The 21774-nt window shown below is 35.5% G+C and overlaps 1 protein-coding gene and 1 long non-coding RNA gene across 2 annotated transcripts in view; both read left to right on the top strand.

The window, feature by feature from the left end:
- Positions 1 to 12008, top strand: part of mrs2 (magnesium transporter MRS2) — a 132294-nt gene extending 120286 nt beyond the window's left edge. The window contains exons 9-11 of the mRNA XM_056475428.1: positions 2445 to 2562; positions 11714 to 11827; positions 11919 to 12008. Of these exons, the coding sequence (XP_056331403.1) occupies positions 2445 to 2562; positions 11714 to 11827; positions 11919 to 11990 (304 nt within the window). The 3' untranslated portion in view covers positions 11991 to 12008. The remainder of the gene's footprint in view (positions 1 to 2444; positions 2563 to 11713; positions 11828 to 11918) is intronic.
- A 1-nt stretch (position 12009) lies between these two features.
- Positions 12010 to 20287, top strand: LOC130243304 (uncharacterized). Its single transcript, XR_008839130.1, has 2 exons — positions 12010 to 13687; positions 13768 to 20287. It is a non-coding gene; the product is annotated as an uncharacterized LOC130243304 (long non-coding RNA).
- The last annotated feature ends 1487 nt before the right edge of the window (positions 20288 to 21774 follow it).

Raw genomic sequence — 21774 nt, 5'->3', positions numbered from 1 at the left:
CAGTAAACATTGTTATTGCTGTATTTGTTAATGTTTTATAATATTAGTTCAACAATATTTTCTACAAATTTTAACATTTATAGTTTCCCTTGACTATTCCCTTGAATTATATTTAATATTTTCCACAGCATAATAATTTGAGTGTACTTCTCTTTTTGACTCCGATACTCTGATCTTATTATTATTATTGTTATTTTATTAATATGTTAACTTTGTTTCTAGTTTGGGCTGTGGTACTGACTAATCTAATGCAAATGCACAAGTATATTATTGTAAAGCATCTCGAAAAAAATATTAGTTTGAAAGAGACATCTATGAGGGGTGTACTCATTTATGCTGAGCACTTTATATTAAGTTAAATATTCTGTGGAAGTCATGGGACCAAGAAATGTTTGTCCAATCAAAAATGTTTGATAGCTTTCCTATCAACATATGTATTTGCATAACTTTTCACACACTGTTCATGTCAGAGAGGACATGTCATCAGCTCAATCATGTCTCGTATGCACTCAGAACCAGGATTGTTGGTAAACATCAACCACACTCAAAAAAAAAAATAAAATCAATGCAATATATTTGTTTTGTGTGGGTTGGATGGATTATCTATGCAAAAAAAGAATTACTTGGTAGCCCAAATTTAGACAAATGTGTGAACAATATTTAAGAGAAAAATGCCTTTTGTGTACATAGAAAAAGTTTTAGATCTCTTCAGCTCATGTAAATTGGGAACTAAAACAAAAGTGTTGCGTTTATATTTTTGTTGATTGTATATATCGGTGCCATTGAATTACTGTTACTAACAGTGTCATTAAATTTTTAAATGACACGATTTATTGTAGTATCGCCGGCAGCTAGCTCTGTGCAACTCTTACGTGGTCGCCCACTGAAGCTAAGCAGAGCTTCACCCGGTCAGTACCTGGATGGGAGACTGCATAAGCTAGGTTGCTGGCGGAAGTGGTGTTAGTCTGTGTGGGACCCATCGCCGCAGTATATTGATGGAGACTCTATGCTGCTCAGTGAGTGTCGTCTTTTAGATGAGACGTTAAATCTGTGGTCGTTAAAAATCATCCCATCCAAAAGAGTAGGGATTTAACCCTGGCATCCAGGCCAAATTTGCCCACTGTCCATCATGGCCTCTTTACCATTCCCATATCATACTTGGTTTCATCACTCTGTCTCCTCTTCACTAATAAGCTGGTGTGTGGTTTGGTGCAATATGGCTGCCGTCGCGTCATCCAGGTGGATGCTGCACACTGGTGATGGTTGAGGAGATTCTCCCCAAAAATGTTTGAGCACTTTGAGTGTACAGAAAATCATCATGGTCATCTGGTCTGTACACACTGACACTGACACTAGAAATGGGCTGAACAAATATGAAACACAAGCAGTTTCCCTAAGCATTTTGCTCTCTAAATGACTTATTTTTCAACAATACAAGTCTGAGGCAGTACCAACATTTGATATGTGAATCATGGAGTTGGAAATATTTAGCGTTTAGAAAGGATCCATTTTATTAAGGAGAGTAAAGATGATGTTTATTTGTGCATATGAATGTCATTCGTTTAATCTGCCAAATCTGTGGATGTTGTTGCTGTGTCATAGTTAATGTAATATTTGTATTTTTACTTTTTTTTTTTTTTTTTAACTTAGGCTCAATCACAATTCTGTTTTTGTACCCCTACCCCTGCTAACTTCCCCTTGGCCCTTAAAACCGAGTGTAAAAGCATGACGGTAAACCACGAATGCGTTTATGAATACATTAAAACATGCTTGTTTGTTGTAAAAATTCGTAATAATGACATAAAAACTAACTGTGGATCTCCTTACTTCCGAGGTTTCGAGTGTGGCCATGAAAAATCTTCATTCAAAGGGCTATCTACCCAATGGTCCGCTATATACCGGGTCTGTTACTACCTCACGATTCACAAATTAAGCACTGGCCCTGCACCTTCAAGCTAAAGAGAATTGGGATAGGGGGAAGGGCTAAGGCAGGGGTGGGCAAACTCGGTCCTGGAGGGCCGGTGTCCTGCACAGTTTAGCTCCAACACTAATCAAACACACCTGAACAAGCTAATCAGTATCTGCAAGATCACTAGAAATCTATAAGCAGGTGTGTTTGATTAGAGTTGGAGCTAAACTGTGCAGGACACCGGCCCTCCAGGAATTGGGATTGGACCTTAGTCTCTTCTTTTGTCATCATTGTGTTTTTGTTTTTGTTACTGTCTCTTGTACACTGCTAAATAAACAACAGTTTGTGAGAAAGTTATTTTATACAAATTCTTTTTTTTTTTTTAGAAATGTATGCAAATTAGTTTATTTGCAATTTACCAAATCATTAAAAAAAAACTGTAATATTAAATATAATGTTTGATGAATAATTAAGTGGGAAAGTATGGTGATAAGTGTTAGTGTTAACAGATTTTACCTTATTCACTTGTCTTTAGTCACCGAAATGTCATGATGCGACTGAACCTCCAGCTCACCATGGGAACCTTCTCAGTCTCCTTGTTTGGTCTTATGGGTGTGGCTTTTGGGATGAATTTGGAATCTACTTTTGAAGAGGTTGGTACAATTTTTGTAAAGTGTACAGTGCATCCGGAAAGTATTCATAGCAGTTAACTTTTTTTTTGTTACAGCCTTAAACCAAAATAGATTATTTAATTCATGATTATTTATTTCATTTTTTTTCCTTTAAAATTCTACATACAATACCCCATAATGACAATGTGAAAAAACATTTTTATTTATCAAAAATAAAAAACCTGAAAAATCACATGTACGTAAGTATTTACAGCCTTTGCTCAATACTTTGTTGATGCACCTTTGGTAGCAATTATAACCTCAAGTCTTTTTGAAAATGATGCCACAAGCTTGGCACACCTGTCTTTGGGAATTTTTTGCCCATTCCTCTTTGCAGTACCTCTCAAGATCAGGTTGGATGGGAAGCGACGGTGTACAGCCGTTTTCAGATCTCTCCAAAGATATTCAATAGGATTTAGATCTGGGCTCTGGCTGGGCCACTAAAGGACATTCACTGAGTTGTTATAAAGCCACTTCATTGATATTTTGGCGGTGTGCTTTGGGTCATTGTCCTGCTGGAAGGTGAACCATCGTCCCAGTCTGAGGTCAAGAGCACTCTAAAGTAGATCCATTAAGGATGTCTCTGTATATTGCTGCATTCATCTTTCCTTCTATCCTGACTAGTCTTCCAGTTCCTGCTGCTGAAAAACATCCCCTGGTGCTGCCACCACCATGCTTCGCTGTTGAGATGGCATTAGGCTGCTGATGAGCGGTGCCTGGTTTTTTCCAAATGTAACGCCTGGCATTCACTCCAATAAGTTCAATTTTAGTCTCATCAGCCAGCTCTAGGAAAAGTCCTGGTAGTTCCATACATCCTCCACTTACGGATGGTAGAGGCCACTGTGCTCATTGAAACTTTCAGAGCAGCTGAAATTTTTCTTTAACCTTCCCCAGCCTTGTGCCTCGAAACAATCCTGTCTCTGGAGTCTACAGTCAGTTCCTTTGTCTTCATGCTTGGTTTGTGCTTTGACAACCCTGGGACCCTATATAGACAGGTGAAAACCTTTTCAAATCATGTCCAATCAACTGAATTTACCACAGGTGAACTCCAATTATGCTGGAGCATAATGCATCTCTAGAAAAATCAGTGGAAACAGAAAGTACTGGAGCTCAATTTAGAGCTTCACGGTTGAGGCTGTGAATACTTATGTGCATGTGATTTTTCAGGTTTTTTATTTTTAATAAATTTGCAACAATTTCAATTAAACAATTAATTGTTAATAATTTAAACAATTAAAATTTAATTCAATTTTAATAAACAATTTTACATTGTCATTATGGGGTATTGTGTGTAGAATTTTGAGGAAATAAATTAATTTAATCCACTTTAGCGCCACCCACATCCCTTCTGCTACCTCGCTTGTTTTTCCCCATCTTTGTGTTTGTCCCAATATTGTATATATTGTATATAGTATTTTTGGCTTCTTTTTCCTTATTGATTTATTCGTTGTTGTGTTCACGTTGGGTCATGTAAATAAAGTCACAGTTTTGATATATTGGCGTTTGGTTGTCTTTTGCACTCCACTCACTGTACATATACATTTATTTTAATTGAACATTAAATGTCAAACCCTGTCCCCTAGACTACCATCAGGGGTTTGTAACATTTTGATGGGCTCGTCCTGCATAATTTAACCCATTTTAAAACAATTAAAATAGTTTATATTGATAGTTGGTGAGTGCCAAAGCAACCTGGTAATTTACAAAGGCCTATATTAGACCAAATCCGCAGGATGCACTGGTCTCTCTCTGTGTTGTTTCTGGTACAAGTGGTAAGCAGCATGGCATTGTTTGATTTACAGACATTTATTAATAATCCAACCATAAAACAATTCGAACGATGTGGAAAAGATGATTTATTGCAAATAGTGGACCATTTCAAAATTAGTTGTGAAACAAGCTCTTAAGAAAAATATTAAGAGTGCATTTTATGAAAGGTTGGTTGAGTTAAAAGTTCTAGTGATACCTGTTGTGGATGTGGAAGAGACAGTGCTGGGGCACGTAGCTCAAGTGCATATGAGTCAGATAAAGGGCAAAGTGAAAAGTCCGCCCGGCCCGTTTAGGGCACAGGAAAGGGCACAAGCACATCAAGCTGAGATGGACCTGAGGCTTGAAATCCGCAGGCTTGAAGTTGAGCCTGAAAAGGAGGTGAAGCTGTGGCAGCTTAAGTTGGTGGCCTCAAACTCCTCTTAAAGTGGCTTTTTTTGTTAAGAGAATTCATTTTGCTTGAGGAATTTAAAGATAGATTGCTCGGACGTGTTGTGGTATATCTAAGTGAACAAGAAGTTATTTCGTTGTCGCAAGCAGCTGTGTTGACAGATGAATTTGAGCTCACGCACAAAAATGTGTTCTATACAGCCCGACCAGATAAAAATCCAACTGTTCAGTCTGTCTAGTAAAATTTCCCTCATATTCCACCTGCTCTTTCCTGACCTAAAGAGGCAAGGGAATGTTTTTACTGCCATAAACATGGGCATATAATTGCAGATTGTTCCATGCTGAAGCGCAAAAATCCACAGCAGCCATCTAAAAGTGTAGGTTTTGCTAATTCTGTGCTAACAAACAGTACTGACCCGGGCCATAACCCATTCTTGCTCAAGGGTTTAATTTCATTATCTGGAAACCTGAAGATCAACGCGAATTACGCTATTGCGTGATACAGGTCCTTCGCACTCGTCTATAGTTAAACATGCATGATCCCTGCCTGAACACTAATTTTGCGGCTCTAATATTCCAAGTCCAAGGAATTGAGATGTACCACATGTCACGTTCATTTACAATGTGATTTGTTCACTGGTTTTGTGTCAGTTGGCGTGCGTCCTTTTCTTCTCACTAAAGGCCTTTCGTTGATTCTAGGTAATGATTTGGCTGATGGTAAAGTAATGCCTATTTTAGAAGTTACTGACCATCCCAATCTTTCCTCTTGTCCAGACGAATTGGCTGTAAGCTACACAGATGCGTTCTCAGCCTGCATCATGATGCGCGCCATGTCATGGAAAGATAATTCTGTTAACTTATCAGACTCCTTTATTGCGCATGTATTTTCAGATAATTCACTTTCTCCTCCAGACATGCTATCCAATGCTACACAGAAACTCCAGGAAAAATTTGAATAATTTTGATGGTGATGCTCTAAGTTTGCCAGTATCTCATCAGCAAATTATTGCTGCACAGAAAACAGATGATACTTCGGTAAAGTACTTAGAATCAGTTGTTGATTCTGATCAGCTCGATACAAAGAAAATTGTGTATTTCATTGAAAACGAACTGCTGATGCGCAAATGGTGCCCTAACATTGAGACAGATGATGATTGAAATAATGTGTACCAAAGCACATGATAATGTAATGTCAGGCACCACCTGCCATACGTGCCAATGCATGGGAAAGCCAAACCAGATAATTCCTTCTTCTCCTCTTTCTCCCATCCCAGTCATAAGAGAACCCTTTAAGAATGTAATTATTGATTGTGTGGGTCAATTACCTAAAACCAAAACAGGAAATCAATTTTTACTAACAATAATATGTACAGTTACTCGATTTCCTGAGGCAATACCACTCCTCAGAATTACATCCTCTCTTATAATCAAATCATTGATCAAATATTTCTCCACATTCGGCTTACCAAATATCATACAAACTGACCAGGGATCAAATTTTATGTCTAAAGTCTCAAGTTCTAAAATCTTTGTTCATCATCCACCGATTTTCAAGTACTTATCACCCACAAAGTCAAGGTGCTTTTCAGTTTCGGGCTCAGGCACGCTTTGTACCCAAACAATGACATAACTAGTAGTTTGGGAACTGAACGATGTAGTGACCAGTGTTTCCCCAAAACTGTAGTTTCTCTGTCGCAGATCCATAATTTGAACCATGCTAGTTATTACTTAAAACCTTCATAATGATGCTCTAAATGAAGTAACAACTTCTTTAGAGAAAATGACCATCTTTTTTGTATAAAATTGTATTTTTTATATTTTTTTTTACACACACAGACTCTTAAAAAAATCCAATATTAGTTTTAGTAAAAACATTTACTTGTTTTCTATATTATCTAAAATAAATGTAAACAGCACATATAGGGCCAATGTTTCCTCTACAAATATTATTAAGACTATGCCATTTCTATTCTAAAACATAAATCCACTTAGCTAACACTTTAATCTCATATATAAATTGTTTATGGTTGTAATTTACAGTCGGCTATTTATTAAGAACAGTAATGATAATAATAATAATTATTATTATTATCATCAGCATCATTATTATTTTGTTATTATTATTAAGTAGGATATTGTTTATTTATTTATTATCTTATTTTTTGAAAAGTCTACTGGAGAAATGTTCTAACCACTAGTCCCATGTCATATACAGTAGGCTACCATTAACCTATGCTATATATTTTTGTTTTCACAAGCTTTGGAGATGTAACGTGAATTCCGCTTTTAAATAATAGCTTTCATCATGAGTCACGGCTGCGTTCAAAATGTCATAAATGTTTTTAAAGTGCACTAAGAAGGGAACGCAATTATCAATATGAAGATTGCTAAAACTAAACTGTAAAAATACTTTGAAAGCAAATTACAGCTAAGAGAGATGATACCATATCATCGCTATACATGCAAGAGTAGTTATACTGACACTGTTAAACATTTATTTTCATGCAAACACTTTGTTTGCGCTATAAAAGAAAAAAAACTTATCAAATGCTTGTCGTAATCATAACTCTAAAATTCAATATGATCATTTAAACAATTCTGAGTCATTCCACATTCATTTTATTTTCATTTCACAAACCGGCTTTTATGAGGAGAGTGTTTTATTCTGCTTCCGATTTAGATTTTTAAAGAGTTTGATAAACTGGATGAGCCTGTCCGACTGTCAGTGAATGAAAATGTCCCTTATCTCAAAACTCTGCATTATAAGATCAAGAAAACACAATATACAGTCAGAAGTGTAGCATGCATTCATAACGTTTTTTGCACAGCGACGCTACTTTGACAGAGTCTGATTTACTATACATTTAACAGCAACTGCGTTTCATGAAAGTCAGAGTTAAGATGCCATTTTTTTTATCCCACGTGGATGCTATAAGGATAAACAAGAGACCAAGACCTTAAGTTTGGTGAGAATAAATAAATGAATGACAGCTTCTAAAATTGCATCCCTATTTTGCACAGTAGAGCTACCTTGTGTTTTATTTGCTAATGTATATTATATTTATCTTATTTTTTAAAAGATAAATATAATGTATAAAACTATACAATATTTATATTACTTCATATTACCTATATGCCTGATAAGTTTTTTATATTAATGGACAATGCACAGATATTGATCTTTCATAATGTTTTTACACTACATTATTTGAAACTACCAAGCTTAGCTTACAATGTTTGCAATGTTTACATTGCTCTACTTACATTAAATCTAAATCTCAAATATCAGAAATGACAACAGATAGTTAAAATTTAATTAATGTCATTTTTAATGTTATTGATTAATGCAAAATTTGTCATAATGTGCAATTTTTTTTATGCATGCAAGGATCGCTGGTCTCACTCTCTCATGCGCTTTGTCCTAAAGAGACTACTGTATGCTTAGTGGTTGGTCGTTGGGGTGCAGGAATTACACTTATTATTAAGTCATACTTGCATGCTATTTCAGACTGAATATTCAAAGTAGCATGCTAAACAATATAGGGACTGTGTCACAGGTTGCCATTGTTCAAAAATTAACCAATGTGTATATAAAACCAACTTCAGCTCAGTAAAGCAGACTAGGTGGAAGTGCACTATTCAATTATGTTTTGTTGTTAAACTAAATAAAATCTACATTATCGATGATGATAATAATAATAATGCATTTATAGTGTGCTTGTCTCATACTCAAAGCAAAGCACTAACAAGAGCGGCAATACACAATAAATGCTGTAAAAGGTACCTTAATGGTGACAACAATCTTTCGCTGGAAGATTTCAGTGGCTGAACAACACTTTCATGCATATAACCAATTCATAATACAACAAAATCTACATAAGGCTTTGCATGATTAAAATAGTTTTAGAACATAGTATTACCTGTCTAAAATAATTACTTCAGCTATGGTGTCATTCCTACTCCAGCATGCAAATGTAACTCTAAAAATTGATTCAGGATTTTAAAAAGTTTTAATTCAGCATTTGTTTTTACCACTGTGACTGTCTCATGTGCACATGAACGTGTAGCGCATGTGCATGCATAAATGGCAGATATGCGTTAACAGAGGTGCGCAGTTGTACAAATCTACATTTGTTGACAAACAGTTTGGGCTACTCATCAGAATTCTGGGAATTATCGACCCGACAATTTTTAATAGGATGAACGTTTTTTAGTCTTATGCCTTACCCAGAATAAAAAAATACATATAAATACATTTAGATCATTTACTTTATTGATTACTGTTGGAATGTGAAGAGACTTTCAACCAGCACAGCAAAAAATGTTTCTGAAGAAAGCACCTACTGCACCTTTAAGTACTAACTAAAGATGCAAAAGATTGTACAACAACTTCGAACAGTTCACTTAGAAGATCTGGTTAAAACAAACGCTTCATTTGCAAATCGCCCGTCAGCACTACAGACACTCATAAACAGAAATAATGGCAGGCCGCAGACTTAGATTTTTGCTACGGATTGAAGAAAAGAAATGGATTGTGGTTAAGTGTAGATCATGTGTAAGTAAAACTCTTGACAATTGCAAGAAACATGACATCAAAAAAAACAACCAAAACAAAAGTGGATTCAAAGCACTACACCCGCACCCCATCTCTAGCTAAACAACAAATGATTGACATCAGTTTATGTTCTCTATGTGAAACAATTAATTTGACTAAACAAAAAAAAATGTATTGCTCTTATTGTTGAGGAGATGTAGCCACTGTCTACTGTAGGAGCGACTACGTTTTGTAATATAGTAAGATTTTTTGGGGGAAACAATTTACACATTTGTTAAGGCCACGTGAAGCTATTTATTCAATGTATCGAGCTCAAAGATTTATTTTGATTTGGGGATGTTTTTTATTGTCTTATTGTTCAAATTGTTATTAAAGGTTATATTTTAAAGTTTTAAAATCTGTTTTTGCCTTAATATAAATTATTTCATGTTAGTGCTCTTAGGCTTTATTTCAGTCTTTATCTCAATGGACAGTGAATTTACTTAAAGGGCACATAGTTTACCTCTTTTTTTATGATTTAATATTAATATTATGGTTCTTCTGAGTGTGCCAGTTTAGGTTCAGTTCAAAACACATTTCAGATTTTTTCATTATAATGTGTTAAAAAGTGTCATGTTGGGAGCGTGTCCACAGTTAGCTGATTTAGGGGTGTGTTGCTTCACATGTAGATTAGTTTCGGCTTCCCGCCAAACGTAACAAGAAAGCTGAGCCATGAGCTCACCCGCTTTGTGTTTGGGCAGACTTAGAGAAGGAACAGGAGTGAGAGGATCAGCAATCAGTCGTACATATACGACTCGGACACAGACTAAGCAGAGAGTACAAAATCATTTGTGTCTTTGTATAGTTTTACAGCCAATTGTGTGCTAGTTTCAAGTACCGAGCTTGTACACCGAGACTAATAACCACGCACACTGAATTAACTTTGACTGAGGCACGAGATGCGTCGCTCGAAGCCGCGACAAGGCACACCAGACACTCTCTGTGGCACGGCAGAAACATGATGTGTCCCGAATTGTCGCGCCGTTGTGTGTACTCTGATAGAAACCTATGTTTACAATTCTAAAACGCATGGCGCAGCGTCAGGTGTATCAGCACCTAGTTAAGATCACAGGGAGCTTCTGTGATCGCGAGAAACGCAAACGGCTGAAGTATAAGGTAGACTCAATGAGAAGTACACATGTTTGCAAACCTACCTAAAGATACAACCAATAATTCCGATTAGAGCGAAAATGTGGACAATATTGATCTTGTGTTGAGCCCAATGAGCCTTACATCTGCTTCGACTCACGCTGAAAATGGCAGACGTGAATCAACAAACTGAGGATATGATGATGCGCCTGTCAATCAATATTGGTGGGCGGGGGGACCGCACTCCTACGTAAAGTTGCGGTCGATCCTAAAACCGCTCCAGTTTATCCACCGTTTTTTATGTTGTTAAATTGAAAAAAAAAGCACTGGGTGTGCTTATATCACCCCAATATGACGGTCTATACACCATACATGCACATATGTCTGTCCAAACAGCTTGAAAAGTAGATTTTTTACCATAGGTGCCCTTTAACTAATAACACAAAACATTCAAATGTAGCAAACACATTACTTTACATGCATTCAATAATCTGTATATACAGCATGTAGAGCTTTGGGCCCAGAAAGTTCTCAAAATATATGTTTATCCTACATTAAGAAAAAATGTAGGTGTAGGTTATATAGGCATTAAATTATATTATATATAATATTAAATGCAGAGCTTCTCTATAAAAAAGGTGATAAAACACCTGCAATTTCTGAAAAAGATGAAACCTCAGCCAGGTAAGGAAAAGAAACACAAAAGTAATATAAAGCATTACTTCCCATAAAAAGTAACTACGTAACGCAATTAGTTTTTTGGGTGAGTAAATCAATATTGTCATGCACTACTTTCAAAAGTAACTTTCCCCAACACTGAGAGTGACATTAGCTTTGCTGCTCAAGTTCTCAAATCTATTTTCTCTGCCTCTCGCTGTCTACGCTCTGCCTCGGGTCCTATGCTGTTTCAGCCTCGTTGCAAACTCAGCAGGTAGGGCGTTCTCTTTCCGTGCACCTAAACTTTGGAATGCTCTTCCCACAAACATTAGGAATGCTGGTTCCTTGGACTGTTTTAAGAAGGTACTTAAATCTCTTCTTTTTAGGACCTTACTGTGTTTTTTTCTTGTATTTTTTTATTGTTTTATTGCTTTGTAGTTTTTACTTTCTTGTAAGCACTTTGGGTCTTAGAAAAGCGTGTTATAAATAAAATGTATTATTATTATTTAGAACAATGAGAAACTGGGGTTAAGTGCAATATGAAAATCCCACGTTAGTCTGGTTAAAAATATATTGTTTATTGACCCTCGTTAATTTTTATTTTTTTTTTGTGTGTGTGTGTGTGTGCATGTTTAGGACCCACGTGTGTTTTGGCTGGTGACAGGATTCATGTTTCTGGGAAGTGGACTAATCTGGAGAAAGCTTCTCTCTTTTCTAGGCCGACATTTAGAACCCAGCTCTCCAACTCCTGTATGTACAGTAATACTCACAAAAAATTGTTGTGCACAAATTGTCTTCAACATTAGTGTTATATAGTAGTTGTATTTTTTTCTCCTTACAGATCCCCCCTGTTTGGAGAAAAAACCAAGCTGGCCCTTTAAAAGCTACCGATATTAAACCTGGAACAAGATAATGATATATATATATATATATATATATATATATATATATATATATATATATATATATATATACACACACACACACACACATTTTTTTCTTTAATATATCCACCCCACCCCTTCCATTCTTGTATTTCTGAATTTTATGCATGCTGTATTTTTTTTTTCTACACAATTATATGCTGCTCATATCTAATTGATATCTCATATCTCAAATCTAATCTTATTGAACATTTCGTTTATCTATTTACATTTATAGATTTTGTGTGGTACCATGTAGACCAGTTTTATCTTACTTTCTGTTGTTTATCTTTTGAATTTGTTGTCACCATCATTGAAGTACATTAGATGTATTTAATTGACAGATGTGCCATCTTTTCAGAAAAGAATATGATCTGCCATGAATAGGTTTAATAAACAACAATATTTTTTATATGTATTTGCTCTGAAATCTTTATTTTTTGGGAGATAAAATGTTTAGAATAAAAACTTTAAAATGTGAAGAAGATTTTTATGTACTAAACCTATATGAAGACACATTTAACTGGGTGAGTGGAGGGCCCTACGAATCTGCCATTATATATCTTTGAAAACAGGTGATAGGTTAAGGCAAAGGGGTCATAAAAGAGCATGAGAGAGGACTTGAGGATGCAATGAGAACCATCTGTGTCAGAAAGGCATGAAATGTATACAACACATGTTGAAACTGTCATGTATATTTAAAAAGACACATACTGTATGGGAGAGAAGAGTCCAGTTTATATGTTTGAAACATAGATACTAGTCATGATTACCAAATGTGAACTGTATGTGGAAAAACGGTGATGATTATATTAGATCTGTAAATTATAAGGGCCAACAAGAAGAGGGGTCTTTAAATCGGGGTCGTAAAAGAGTAGGAGCTGGGAGAGGCCTGTTGAACCAGTAAACAGCTGTGAAAACACAAAGGTGGGAGGAAGCAAGGATAAAGGGGATAGCAAATTTGAGGGACACTGGATTTGTCCTGGAGTGAGACTAGAGATGGGTCTGCTCCAGGCTGTCTCTGCTTTTTTGGGAAATATTCCAATAAAGTATATTCTTCTGATATTCATAACCCCAGTCTGAGCTTGATTCATTAAGAGAAAAGCCAGAAACCACAACAAATGGCGTCCCTGGAGGGCTGGAAAGGAGCAGGACTGGTGTTGCTGTACATGCTGGACTGGAGAGAAAACACAAATATGTGGCCACAATAAAAAATGGTAAGCGATTTTATGCTTATTAGTTTGTGTTTTTTCTGCCAGGACCTGCTTGTAACGGTAAAGAAACTTGAACTGTTTCTCCAGCTTTAAAGAACTAAAAGTAAAAGTAAACATAAAAAGATATTAAAAGAAATAAGGGGTTTTGAATAACATAAGAAAAAGAGTAATTTGCATGCAAATGATCTGTGTTTTCCTAAGAGGGCCTTGACGGATAGGATAAACATTAACTAGTAACTGTTACCCAGATTCGGGAAATTATTAATGATGTAGGATATGCACAGAGCATTTATAATTTTAAGAGAGAGTCTTTAATGTGCGGTGACAGTTAAGAGATTAAAGCAGATTAAGTTTAAGTAGAGAGATGCGCGCAAAGTCCTACGATACTGCTCTGTTAAAGGTAAAGCAGAGGGCTGCATGGGTAGGCAAAAATCCTGTGGTTACCGCTCTAAGGTTAGAGGCTGCTCGGACAGGTCACTCAAGAGGAGTGTAGTGAAAATCCTGTGGTTACCGCTTCAGTTTTAGGTAAAAAACATGAAGGCTGCTCGGGCAGGTCACTCAAGAGGAGTGTAGTGTAGTGTATTTATTCAATTGTATGTGTTTGTGTATTTGCTGCTTCAGGTTGAGGCAAAATAGTCCATATTGGTGTGCAGAGAAGGCTCCCTTCCTCCTCCTTGACTGGAACGAGGATAGGGGGATGCAGCTCATGTTACACTGAGTGGAGGAGAGGAGTGAATGAGAAGAGAAAAATAATAAGAGTAAAAGTGTGAATGTGTTTAAAAGTATGTTTTCAATAAAGAGAAGGTTAAAATAATGATGATAGTAGATTATAATATAAAAGGAGGGCTGCAAATTTGTGATGTGATTTAAAGAGCAATAAGAATAGTTATTGATGCAGATCAGGGAAGAGATTATGATATAAAGGAGGAGTCTCCTAAACCAAAACTAATGGAACATATTGCATTCAAAGGACACAGACTGAAGGCAGAAGTATATACTAGTTAAACATTTTTCTGAAAATGATCTTTGTGTTTTAAGTTGTGTTTATGTTAAAAAAAGAACAATGAGTGCACTGAAGCAGAGTCGACTGAAATTCCTGACATAGCAACAGGTGGAAGACAGTCTGCCCAAGGATGGGGGTAAGAGAGAGATTTATGGTGTCCATGTGTGAACAGTAAAAGAGAATATCAAACTATTATATAAAATAAAAAGATAGACTTTAACATAATCATAATGGGTATAATATAAGTTATTAAATGAAGAGACATATTACAAAGTGCTACAGCAAGATAGTTGAAATAGGGAAATACCAATAATAGAGTAAGATATAATTAATTGTGTTATATTATAGAAAATGGAACTAAAATAAATTCATTAAAAGCTATACTAATTAACTAATGAAGCCATAGTTTATAAATATATGGAGATAAAGAGAGTATGAAGTAAAATAATAGATTAATAAATAAATAGATTTACTAAGCAAGTATGAATAAATATTAGATAAGTTAGTTATTTGACAAAGATAAAAATGAGAAAGGAAAACTGAAGATTTAAGGATAACGTGTGTAAAATAAAATAAATTTAAAAAGGTTAAAATGTATAAGTAAACCTAAGAGCTAAAAATGCAAATTAGGGAAAGGAAAAAAAGAATAGAAATAGAAAAAAATAAGTCCAAACACTGTTTAATAGAGAAAAAATGAGATGATTAAAAATGTAGAAAATGTTTCAAATATAGGTATATTAACAGAATAGATAATAAAAACTAGAAAAATCAGTAACATTCGGAAGAAACTAAGGTTTGCTTTTAGAGGATTAGTTTATATTTAAGGGCAATAAAAAATGTTTTGTCATCATTATCAAAGTCAGCTACATATTATCTGAGCCATCATCTATTTGTAGTAAAGCACAGTGATTCAGATGAAAATCATAGAAGCTGGGTAAATGTTAAAGAACATGATGGAGTGAGTTAAAAAGTTATTTTTTTTTAAAAAAGCAGTAAGGAGCTAAACTGATAATTAAGCATTGCATTTTAAAAATGAAAAATGGTTCTAGTAAGCAAACATGTGGGTTAAATTAATACTATGAACCCTAAGCTATAGCAGTAATGATTTTGAACAGTTATACCAGATATTAGGCCACCATGTAGTACTGTTTAATTAAAACAGATCTGGAAATGAGAAATAAAATATTCAAATATGTGGCAGAGAATATAAAATATAAAAAATGACAAATGGCAAAAGGAAGGAACATTTGATGCAGGCATAGGGAAAATAGAAACTGAGTATGGAAAATGTTAGGGAAATTAAAAAATCTAAAGAAACACTAGTATAGATAAGCAAAAATGCACAATCTGAAGCTAAAGAAATTAATTAGAATAACACTAAATAAATAGAAAATTATATCATATTTACATATGATAATAATTACTGGAGGAAAAATAAGCTGATAACAAAAAGATAATAGATGGAAGGAGTCTTCATTTGATGGAGAAAATATGGGAAAAAGGAAAAAGACTTTTATTAAGTCATGGGCTAAATTCCATATATTAATTAAGAGGATATAGGGATGGACTTTGGTGGACTGTAGTCTTGTACCTACCAGACATCTCTGAGTGCACTGGCAAATAGGAAAGGTGGTTGAGAAACACAATGGACAAACTGTTGGCTGTGGACATTTGTGAAAGCAGTGAGGCATTCACTGCACGCCCAGGATTTACTGAGGACTGAAAAGGCTACTGATGTTCAGAGACACTAAAAAGAGTCAAACAAGAGAATAATGAACTGATCAAAACAAGAAAAAGTGCACCATCAGAACTTTACATCAGCTAAATGAAAGAAAAGAAGCCAGAACTAAGAGAGAGGGGGAAAACACTGTGCCCTGATAAGGAAAAATGTGTTGAGTCTGGACACCACAGAAAAGACTCCAGAGCCAATCTATGAACCAGCTGTCTTCTCAGGGTGCGAGGAGGGAGAGTCTGGCAGTCCATCTCAAAGCAGTCGAACTATAGTTCAAATTGAGTATAATGTGACCACTCAGAAGGAAAATTAAGAGCAAAAGTGTACCTACCCATTCTTGTCTCAAATCAGACTCCTGCCAATTTGATAGAGAAATATCGTGTAAATTGAAGAAAAGTGTTATATGAAAATATACGATGAAAATTTAAATGTGTAATGTTGAAATTATAAATTATGATGAATGTTAAATAATTTGGTTAATTTTCATAGGTTTAATCATAGAGATCCTTGAACATAGAAGGATAAAGTACAATGCATGGTGGTGACTAAAAAAAAAAGACAGCTTTTGATAGCTGAAGAAATAATTTGGATTAGAAATTTTTATGGAATTAAATATTTAAGTAAAAATTAAAGAAATATCTTAGCATAATCCTATTTTGAGTAATCTAAACCAAGATTTGAGAGAAAAATTATGTAAGAGATTAAGACAGAGAAAAGTGTTTATACTTAAAGAAGAGATTAGAACAAAAAAAAAATGAAATGAACAGGTTGGGTACAATATAGGTAAAAAAGTGACAATTCTAAATGTACTAAAAGAATAATTGAAAGAGAAAAGTGTTTAAGGGAACAGATTTTGTTTCACAAATAATCATATGTGAAGAAATTATTCAAAGCAAAAAGGAATAAGGACTAAAGATGAAAAACCAGAACAGATAGAGAAGAACCTATAAAGAAATAGGTAGTTTTAACTTGTAACAATTACAACAAAAATGTATGCACAAGCAGCATGATGTGAGAGCGGGAAGGAATTAGGAGCTGATAACACAAATCAATATAAGATGCAAATTAAGAAATATCTCAGAAAGAAAATTATTTAGGGTAAATAATGATTATCAGTTCAAGACGTAGAGGTAGAAAAAATTAGCCGGCATAGTGAGGATTAAAATTAAACCTGATGCAGGTTTGCTCAGAGAAACACTAGACGCTGAAACTGTTATAAAAACATGAATGGATTTTATTTGAATTTGATTTAAATTAAATTTTTGATTATGGCATTAGTCAAAACAGACAAAAGTAAATTTTGTGTAGTTTATGATTTAAGCGCAATCAGTGATAGAGGATTTTTCAGCAGAGATTCCCAACACACTGTACTGAAATATGTTATTCCTGATGACAAATATGTTAAAGTAATTGATTTCTGTTCAGGTAATTACTAGAGGAGGGTAGACAGTACATTGGCTGATAAGCAATATACATACATTAGAATGCCTAAAAGGATTTAAAGTGGTTTAGGATTGATATTGTTATAACATATGTAGGATTATTTAGTTATCTGCAGATCCATTTAGCTCTGTCCTAAGTAAAAGACTTAAACAAAAAACACTATTGCTACAAATAATGAAACGATGACTTTTTAGGGATGAATGTTTTAGTGCCAATTAGATGGAGGATTATACAAAAGGATTGAGTTGAGAAATTACAAAATAGAAAGGACTGAAAAAATTAGGCATGCCTTTAACAAGAAATGTAAGATGATAAATAAGAAATTGTATTTTCATTAAAGGAAATAATATAGTAGTTCTAATATAGTAGTTTTAGCATAGAGTCACAACCTCAATTAGATGATTACAAGTTAAACAACAAACTAGTCTCTATGAACAATATATGTAGCATCAGAGTGAAAAAAGAAAGATAAGATTTTTGTAATACATACGAAGAACAGATTGTTGAGTCAACAGCATTTCTAAATATTGGCATTAAAAATGTATATGGTTTGTATCAAGGGTGAAGTGGTGAGGAAAATTAAGCAGCAAAGATAGTGGTCTCCTTATTTTATTATAGTGATTAGTGAATTGTTATACACATGTGACTTTTGTGCAGAGTAGAAGGTGAGTAAAGGAACAGCAATATACATAAGAGGGTTATTCAATAACTTGATTGTGGATGTTGTGTTGCGTTATGATAAAACTTTTTAGGGCAAGAGATACAAGCTTTTCGAAAACCACAGGTGTGGTAGATGAGTGAAGGTGATTCCAGAAGCAAAGTAGGAAAGAAGGAATAGTTATTACATTTAAGACACAAGAAGTAAGTCCCATATTTGGAATTCATTTATAAAGGAATTAAGAGTAATTGAGGTTAATTAAATTAAATAAATTAAAAATAATTAAGTAGATAAATAGGTGGATATGTGATTCAGTGAATAAATAGATAAATAAATTAATTGATAAGGAGTTAAACAAGCATTGGAAATCAAGAAAATTGAGCAATTATCATACACAACTGTAAGAAATGGCTGAAAGAGCTGAAGATGATCCATCAAGGCCAGAGCTTAACAAGATATGTGGAAATAACTAACGCTGCATGAAGTGCTATTGGGTCGACCCTTGCATGTAATCTTGCACATAACCTTGCATGTAATCTTGCATTTAACCTTGCATATAACCTAAACTCGTGGAATGTTTGGAGAACAATTCTAATGCATTGGAAAGAATAAGTTTGGTCTTTTATGAAGAAACTAATTGCCATGTGCAAAGCGATATCTGTACAGGAAACCAGAAAGTAGCAGAAGCAGGAGATTATTCCGATGATCGAGTATATCTGAGGTGCTCTGGAGAAAGTGGAGTGAAGTCAGGAGAAAAGGACCTTATGACAAGGTTGCCAAAGGGGATGCCATCAACTGGGTACCATCTGAACCACTGCAAAAGGGCGCCAAAGGAAAAAACTACAGGAAGAGAAAGCTAGTGGGAAACAGAGGAACCAGAAAATCCTGAAGCTCAATGAAGTGCAAAGTGTGGCAGGAGGAGTTTATCAGAAAAGTTAAAAGAGTGATTCTGATAATATGCCTGAGTAAGAAATACAGAAGGTGCCACAACTTCAGGCTACAGACTCTCAACATAAAGTCTCTATCAACATCTTTTCAGGCCAGAATGAAAGAAAGAAACAAACAATTCAATCGCAAGAGTAAATCAGACTGTGATTAAGAAAGTAGAGTGCTAAATATTTTGATAGTTTAGATAAAGAAGAGGATGATGAAGAGGATCCATGCCTTGGGTGTAAGTGCTAGAGAACCTCTACCCCAAAATGGCGGCTCTCTACGATGCGCAAAGTATCTGGGCTGAAGATCAACTTATTCTACTTATTATGTGTGTTGTTGGTGGAGTAGAATAGTGTGTAGTGAACATGTATTATGATTATGTATGGTTATTCTTTGATTCTTTGAAATAACTGTGACCCCCACAAGCATATGTATAACCTGATGCACGCTCATGCTTAAAACACTACTATACTATATCCTTTGATATAAGAGCAAAATAGAATCAAGTCTTTTACTGTGTTCTTGTCAAGACCGGATGCAGATGTTTGGCTTGGTTTTATTCCAAAGTGCGATTCCATGATCTGGTCATTTGTAATAATACAGTGACATATATTTGTCATTAGGTAGTAGAACTTAGGGCTGAATTATGAAGTTGCACTATGGGTAAAGACAATTAAGGTGTGGCTCTAATAAGCCACAGAGGAGGGAAATGAAGAAGATTTTTATGTACTAAACCTATATGAAGACACATTTAACTGGGTGAGTGGAGGGCCCTACGAATCTGCCATTATATATCTTTGAAAACAGGTGATAGGTTAAGGCAAAGGGGTCATAAAAGAGCATGAGAGAGGACTTGAGGATGCAATGAGAACCATCTGTGTCAGAAAGGCATGAAATGTATACAACACATGTTGAAACTGTCATGTATATTTAAAAAGACACATACTGTATGGGAGAGAAGAGTCCAGTTTAGATGTTTGAAACATAGATACTAGTCATGATTACCAAATGTGAACTGTATGTGGAAAAACGGTGATGATTATATTAGATCTGTAAATTATAAGGGCCAACAAGAAGAGGGGTCTTTAAATAGGGGTCGTAAAAGAGTAGGAGCTGGGAGAGGCCTGTTGAACCAGTAAACAGCTGTGAAAACACAAAGGTGGGAGGAAGCAAGGATAAAGGGGATAGCAAATTTGAGGGACACTGGATTTGTCCTGGAGTGAGACTAGAGATGGGTCTGCTCCAGGCTGTCTCTGCTTTTTTGGGAAATATTCCAATAAAGTATATTCTTCTGATATTCATAACCCCAGTCTGAGCTTGATTCATTAAGAGAAAAGCCAGAAACCACAACAAATGCAAGTGTGTAATGCTTAATGCAGGCATGTCCAAACTCGTTCCTGGCAGGCCAGTGTCCTGCAAAGTTTAGTTCCAATCCCAATCAGACACACCTAGGCTAGCTAATCAAGCTCTTACTAGGCTTTCTAGAAACATTCTTGCAGGTGTGTTGAGGCCATAGATATATACACTAGATATCGCATGCGTCAATAGCGCCGCCATATTTGTACAGTGCTCCCAGGACAAGTGTCATTCAACCGCACTAGTCAAGACAGTGTTACTACGTGAAGATACTGGACTTCAGCGCTGTGTGCAGGTGTAGTAACGAGAAAACAAAGCACAAATGCAGAACATTTCATAGGTAAGATTTTGTTTCTTACGTTTTGTATGTTATGAACTTTTGTGCTAGACAGGTAACGTTATTGATGATAATACAGTCACCTACTGCATTCACCATAACTCGCACTAAACACTAGGCTTATGCTAGTTTTGTTGAATAAAATCAGCAAACAAAGCAAAGAAATATGACAATGAGATGCTGCGGTGCCGGAAACTTTATTAATGTATTATTGTCGGCTAAGTGAAAGAGTTGTTCATAACGGAGATTCATTTACAAACGAATCGCTCCCTCCGTCAGTATGAGAAGTGAAAGCAGGAGAAGGGGTGTGTTTCAGGACACAGATAAGATCAAATTTAACAGGGAGGGTGTATAGTACATTTCCATACACACAAGCACAAGCTTTTTGTCAGAAATGTCTGAGCGATCACTTATCGATCAATGTAGAAAAGTGATGTAAAATTATAAGTTTTGTAATTAAAAAAAAAAATTGCATACTGACCTTCAGGAAAAACTCCCGATCATAGATATATGTGTATATCTCTGGCTCTGGATGGCCACAGTCCTCCACTGCAGCTGGGCCCCTTATTCATTTCAAAGGAGCGCTACCCTGTACTAAAATGGCGGCTCGATTGACGCATTCCTTCTAATAGATAACAACAGTGTAGGCGACATCTAATGCATATATCTATGTGTTGAGGCAAGTTTGAGCTAAAATCTGCTGGACATCGGCCCTCCAGGACCGAGTTTGGACAGGGTCCTGGAGGGCCGGTGTCCAGCAGATTTTTGCTCCAACTTGCCTCAACACACCTGCAAGAATGTTTCTAGAAAGCCTAGTGTAAAACTGGTGTGTAATCTTGCTAGTCCTGTAGAGCAGTGGTGCCCTAGAGTGTTCCTAGAGATTCAATTAATCTTCTCTATATTTATATAGTTTTTACAAAGCAGCTTAACATTGATGAAGTTCTAGTAAATTAAAACAGCTTCAGTTCATGTCACAGTTGAAGTTTAGTTTAGTGTAATGTATTGTAAATGTCACTGCTAAAAGCCGAAACGCTGAAGAGCAACTCCACTAATATGTAGCTCCATTAGTCCCATGCCAAGCAAGTCAGTGGCAGGAAA

Source organism: Danio aesculapii, chromosome 16 (genome assembly GCF_903798145.1).
Source record: "Danio aesculapii chromosome 16, fDanAes4.1, whole genome shotgun sequence".
NCBI classification, from domain to species: Eukaryota; Metazoa; Chordata; class Actinopteri; order Cypriniformes; family Danionidae; genus Danio; species Danio aesculapii.
Note: the sequence above shows the minus strand (reverse complement) of the source record. Positions and strands in the feature narration are given on the sequence as shown.